The sequence below is a fragment of the Schistocerca cancellata genome, unplaced genomic scaffold (genome assembly GCF_023864275.1).
Source record: "Schistocerca cancellata isolate TAMUIC-IGC-003103 unplaced genomic scaffold, iqSchCanc2.1 HiC_scaffold_1147, whole genome shotgun sequence".
Taxonomy (NCBI): domain Eukaryota; kingdom Metazoa; phylum Arthropoda; class Insecta; order Orthoptera; family Acrididae; genus Schistocerca; species Schistocerca cancellata.
The window spans coordinates 745025-751931 of NW_026047146.1; the positions used below are offsets into that span (position 1 = coordinate 745025).

General features: G+C 37.0%; 1 protein-coding gene across 1 annotated transcript; it reads left to right on the forward strand.

Moving 5' to 3' along the window:
- The first annotated feature begins 880 nt into the window (after positions 1–880).
- LOC126159806 (zinc finger protein 99-like) lies at positions 881–4498 on the forward strand. The gene has a single exon (XM_049916603.1). It carries the CDS (start codon positions 1316–1318, stop codon positions 2609–2611), a length of 1296 nt encoding a protein of 431 aa, XP_049772560.1. The 5' UTR covers positions 881–1315; the 3' UTR covers positions 2612–4498.
- Positions 4499–6907: the final 2409 nt, after the last annotated feature.

Consider the following 6907-nt stretch of genomic DNA (forward strand, 5'->3'; position numbering starts at 1 on the left):
TGCTAGGTGACCAGATGTTGGGAAGATGTAAAAATTTTCAAAAAGGCTCACTCCAAGTGTACTGGAAAATTTGCAACCATTTCCATCTGTTCAGACAGTATTTCCATTTGTGCAAGGCTTCATATAAGTTGCAGTGCCAAAAACAGTTTTAGATTAAAACCATCTGCAAGTTTGTCATTCACATTCATTCATCAGTATGCAAATTTTTTCCCTTGGTTGATGTGACATTGATTCTTGTTCATGAACCGTCATTATCCAGTTGATCAACATCCATTCTAGATACCTAATCAAAATATTGATGCTTGCACTAGTCATTGACTTATTGGGAATCGAACAAAAAAAATGTTTACTAGGTGAAATAAATCTATCGTTTCTAATGGTGAAAGTGTTGACAAAACAAAGAGAATGTACTTACAGAGCTAAGATAATGGAAGAGTAGTATTTAAAAATTATTTCTCTTAAATAAATCTGAAATCCCATGAACTTAAGAATTTTGAATTAAAACTTGTAACTGATACATTTTTTATACTTTTAATAAATTGGTGTAGATTACTATTAGCACTGTATTTTAGAAAGATTGTAACACGTGAAGGTGACGTATTTTAATTCTCATCTAAAAATTTCAGATCAAGTAGGCTGTGACTCAGATTAATCATTATTGAATTTCATCTGGTTATTTTCGATTTAAACCATTTTTACCTCATCAGTCTTTTGCTTCTGGTGGAATATTGTAATTTTACATCAGTAACAGTTACTGAATATGTAATTTCTTATTCACTTTTATGACTTGTGGCCTATGGTACTGGATTTATGGTCACTCAAATAATGTTTCTTTGTTGAGTATCTTATTTAACATTAATCCTCCTCACTCTTCAGATTTACTCAGACTACTGGTGGGAGCTGCAGCAAATCATGTGAGGAAACTTGTCACCATAGACTGGTCCAGGAAGAGTTGGTGATAGACATGGAGAAGTCAACACATGGGTTCAGTACCAATACAGAAGATGTGACTGTTGATAAGGAATGCTCAGTTGCCACCCGATATGACTGCAGTACGAGGGAAAAGGAATTACATGTATATAGCTGTAATTTCTGCCAACAGAGCTTTCCTTCAAAATACAGACTCATAATGCATATGACAATGAGTGAGAATTGTCAATTTTTAACTGCTGACAGTCATGAAAGATATGGCCATAGTGATGAGCATCAAAGCAGTACCTTGTTGGATAGCGAGCCAGAAGTTTCTGTCACACAGTACAGTGAGCAGTCGTCATGTAAGGAAACTTGGAAAGTGTCAAAGAAGCCCTCTAACGACATGTGTAACACACACATGACAAATGATAGAGAGGAAAAAGGTAATTATGGAACTTCGTCTATAGCTGTTAATGTCAGTGCCCAGGCTGATCTACTTACTGCAAACAGAACTGACAGATGTGGTATTTGTGGCAAATTGTGTGCTAGGTCAGGTGATCTCAAGAGACATTGTTACATTCATACCGGGAAAAAGCTTCACAAATGTGATATTTGTGACAAATGGTTTGCCCGGTCAGGTAATCTAAAGGCACATATGTTAATTCACACTGGAAAGAAACCGCACAAATGTGAGATTTGTGGGAAATCTTTCACGGTGTCAGGTAGTCTCAAGAAACACGTATTACTTCACACTGGAAAGAAACCTCACAAGTGTGAGATTTGTGGGAAATGTTTTGCCTTGGCAAGCAGTCTCAAGATACACACATTAATTCACACTGGAATTAAACCTCATACATGTGAGTTTTGTGGGAAATCTTTTACTATGTTAAGTTATCTCAAGAAACATGTATTAACCCACACTGGAAAGAAACCTCACAAATGTAAAATTTGTGTGAAATCTTTTGCTAGGGACCACCATCTCAAGAGACACATTTTAATTCACACTGGAAAGAAACCTCACAAATGTGAGATTTGTGGGAAATCTTTTGCTTGGTCATATAATCTTAAGATACATGCATTAATTCACACTGGAAAGAAACCTCACAAATGTGAGATTTGTGGGAAATCTTTTGCTAGGTCTGGTGATCTCAAGCAACATTCATTAATTCACTCTTTAAAGAAACCCCATAAATGCGATATTTGTGGGACATCTTTTGCTTTGTCAGGAAATCTCAGGAAACATGTATTAATTCACATCGGAAAGAAACCTCACAAATGTGAGATTTGCAACAAATCGTTTGCCCAGTCACGTCATCTCAAGCAACATGGATTAATTCACACTGGACAGAAACCTCACAAATGTGAGATTTGTGGGAAATCTTTTGCTAGGTCAGGCGTTCTCAAGCAACATTCATTAATTCACTCTGGAAAGAAACCCCATAAATGCGATATTTGTGGGAAATCTTTTACTAGGTCAGGTGATCTCAAGACACACTCATTAATTCACACTGAAAAGAAACCCCACAAATGCGATATTTGTGGCAAATCGTTAGCCACATCAGGTTCTCTCAAGAGACACACAATAATTCACACTGGAAAGAAACCTTACAAATGTGAGATTTGTGGGAAATCTTTTGCCCATTCAGGTCATCTCGAGAGTCACATATTAATTCACACTTTAAAGAAACTGCACAATTGAGATTTGTGGCAAATCATTTGCTAGATCAGGTGATCTCAAGACACATACGTTAGAACACATTAGGAGGAGAACTCACAAATGTGATGTGACAAAAGTTTCATTCAGGTGGGAACTCTTAAGACACATGCACTACTTCACATCAAAAAGAAATTACGACAAATAGATTTTCCTGGTTGGTGCTCTAAAGGCCTATAAAACAATGGATGTGGCAGGGGGACAGTAAATTGCATTGCCTGTGAAATAAAATTAAAATGTGGTAGGATTGTGAAAAAATGTGCAATAATGTGACAATATATAAATCCGTATCTGCCACTTTACATGTCAAGAAATGGTAATCCTAAATACTCCAGAAACATGAATCAAATGTGTTTTTGTCATTAGCACTGCTGCTTTTTCCTATAGATTTTGAGACAAGAAGATTGTGAATTCTGATAAATCCTTAAATTTGTCAGTAATCATAAGTACTATGCAATATTCAGTATAAGGCCAAGGTAATGTGATGACTTGCTGTTTATTATTCCAAACAAAGTCATCATGTAGTACTTGTATCTATGTATTTTAGAAACAGTGACAGTAAAAATATATTCATGGCACTTGCTTCATTCAGACTGGTAACCTCAAAACTGGAGAAACACAATTATAATAATTGTTTTACTTGGATATGTTTTCTCAAGGGATTTGCTGTGTCATTAATAGTGTGTACATTTATGTTCTGTTAGTACTAATCCTGCATAAGTACACGTAACAGCAAATATAGCAACCTGCTTAATAGCATGTTTGTCCACTGTTGGAACACAGTACTTGACACATCATTTACATGTTTCTGGGTTTATGTTGCACCAGTTGTATTCCACACATTGAGATCAGCTAAATGGTGTGGTCAAGACATCGGTGTTAGTTACCATGCTACTCAGACCAATGTGGAGTTGTTCTGCACATGTGACATGGACAATTATCCTGCTGAAAGATACCTTCAGCATGGGAGAGCTCACCAGGAATGCAGTTGCAATAAAGGTCACATAGTCTGCAACTATCATGATGCCTTCTATTACTACCAAATGTCCCAAAGGAGCCAAAGTGACTGCCCCCATAGCATAATGCACCCTCCATCTGGCGCCATTCACCTATATAGCATATCTGGATGTACAACTGACCTGGTGTAACAGGAAATGTCACCCATCCTGGCAGTTGATGTTTGCATTGACCTTCATTCTAACCTCAGTGATCCCTTGCCCACTGCAGTTGCAATTGAACATTTTGGTGGATCGATATGGAAACATACAGAGACCATATGTTGTAGAGCCCCATGTTCAACAATGTACATGTACATTGAATTGTCTGTTCAAAAACGTGTACGGCTGCTCTAGCATTGTTATCCCTCATTAGATATGCCACACATTGCCTCATGTCCAGCTTTACAGAGCAGGCAAGCATCTGACTTCCATGATTGGTGTTGAAGTGTATATGTATTACATCTTTTCATAAGGTTATGAATTTATCACCTTTCAGCCACTTCCACAGATGTTCACAACAGTAGCATAGATCTAGCCAACCAGCTTCACCACTTTTGAGCTGCTAGTTCCCAACTGCCATGCCATTGTAACTTCACGTTTGCTAAAGTCACTTATGTCATTGGATTTACATGTTTGCAACCCATTTAACTGGTAGAACAATTCCTTGTAAATCTCTGATCTGCTTATATACTTGTAATCTGCTCACTGCATCATGTGCATACATGTGGCGTTCATTCTCCTCATGGGCAGTGTTCATGACATTTTTGCCCATCAGTGCATCTTCACGTAAATCAGTCAGATGCGAAACTGTAATTTAAGAAATTCATCATGCTTGGTTGCCATTTACACCAGTGCACAATAGCTGTATTTTTTTTTGTGAAATATTTTTGTGAAATATTTTTGTGAAATATTTTTGTGAAATATTTTTGTTTCACTAAGCTCTGTACATGATTCAGAGATAATGTAGATAAGTGTTACGCACCAAACCTCTTAATTATTTGTTCAGCATTTAATACTGTGTAAGTTCTACAAAAAAAAAATGAAATAGGTAAACAAACATTAGGTGTTATGATTTGATTCCAGTTATTTGTATACACAAGAACAACACTTGGGAGAGCTCAGAACGTGAGCACCAAATATTTCTTGTTGTATTCAAAGATGTTTCCATCGTGGGTATTTTTCTTAATTTGTGTAAATATACATGAGGTTTTTGGAAATCTGTACTTATGCTTCATTTTTAATTTCAGAACGATTGTTTTTAATTCTCTACCTATTTGTTATTGTTGAAAGTGGTTTAGTATGTTCCATCATATGTGTAACAATGGGAGATAGTTGTAATTGATTGGCACTGTTCTGTGTTGCTACACTTTATCTGTGACACTTTGTAGTGATGTGGTTACATTGTATCCCATCTTCCTCATGATAGTACATCCACAACTGCTGTATAGGTTATTCATAATAGCCAATATCCATATACATTTGTATTAAATATTAAATTTGTATTAGATATTATTTTCCAATAAAAGGAAAGAAAAACTGGGTTTCTGGACAATAGCTTTATATTCAGATGAATCTGAAAATGTGCTACAAAGTGTGACGACCATACATATTATGAATCTCTAAGAAACTGTAAAATTTGTAGTAACATGTTAAGAAAGGTACACAATATGGACTGAATATCTATAGGCATCAGCTAAGGATGGGTCATACGGTGTTTCTCTGGTACACGAAATGTAAGCAGAAAATAAGCACATTCAGTGGTTGTTTGGAAAACCACCCAAAGAACTGAGTCTACATAAACACAGTACATACCTATAAATTAAAAGTGTAACTGCACCTATTAAAATAATAACCTAAGCTAATCACTACAGAATAAACTTGTATAAGAATTGCCAAGGACAAGTCAGTTGTAGGTTGTGGATCCAGGAGCACAGGGTAATCAAGCATATTGTTTAAAGAAAATAGAGTACTTTAAAACAACTGACTGGTGTTTACATCAGAACTTTACTTCTAAGGCCACTGATAGACTGAGGGCATAGTGCTGGAGAATGGGATAGAAGCACACCTCTGATCAGACGGAAAGCTGGTTGCCAATAGTGAGCCAAATTGATCCCAGCTATGCTGTATGGCCCCATGTGACCATTAACAGCAGTCTGATTGGTTGCTGGATGGTTGTCTAGGTGGTTTCCTTCACTAGCGATGCTTCTTGGAAGTGTCTCCCCATCAGCATCCTCACTGTCAGAATGGTATGAATGTGAACAAGGCATATACAGCGGTAACTGATACAGAACCAGCCCCTGCCTAACCACAGGTCTGCAGTGAAATGTATTTCATAAAGTGTTCCGCCACTCGGTCTATCAATCTACCATGCACACTTCACTCCCCCTCCATACCAGCAGGCTAATTATTTCAAAATTACAAAAATAGTAGTTTAATGTTAGAAAATGCTCCTTTGGACCGGTGGTTCTTGCTAAGGCATGCAACATTCTAATAGGGGAAACAAATAATTTCCAAAATGCAGTAAAAAAAGTGGACAGGAATAGAAAACTCCAAAGTATTTAAGAAGCGACAAGTAATAGTACAATAATTTAGAGTTCGAATTGGCCAATTTTGGCTATTGTAGAAATAATTTTTGCTATTGTAGAAATATACGCAGCCAACTGAATGATGCGCTGATACAGTGGTGTGGTGGTGATGCCAAGGCAACAGGTGTGCCGACCATGTACTGAGTCAGCAGGGACAGTATGAGGTCTGCCAAGATACATCAGCTGGGCAGTGGCTAAGCTGGTGCAATGGTGATTCCAGTGGGCAGTGATGGAGTATTGTGGTTCGGAATGACGGCATTGGGGCCAGCAAATGTTGTTACTAGTTATGAAGGTCTAGCCTCGCAGATCATGAAAGGCTGTAACACTGCATCAAATGGGTGCATCATCGAAGGCTGGCTGGTTATTTCCATACAAAAGGAGGTCTAGCTCAATAATATTAATAAGATTCATTACTTTTCCTATAATCTCTGCAGTTTCTAGTATAAAAGATAAAATTACAAAGTTATTGAAGAATACATAACAAACTGAATGTATATCCGTAGTAAACTAATCTCATTATGACAACTGTAACACCTTCATTGTTTTATGAAATGTTATTTCATGTACTTAGGTTGACAGCCCTGTAGCCAGGCAGATGTGCACGTACGAAGCTCTCACTAAGTTAAGCGATTAATATTGAAATAAGAGCTAATTTAGTTAGTATTACATTTTAGACTAGCGCATTTACTTCTTGTCTA

Excerpts from the sequence above, each read along its gene's own strand:
- LOC126159806 (XM_049916603.1), top strand. The coding sequence starts at position 1,316 with ATGTGTAACACACACATGACAAATGATAGAGAGGAAAAAGGTAATTAT.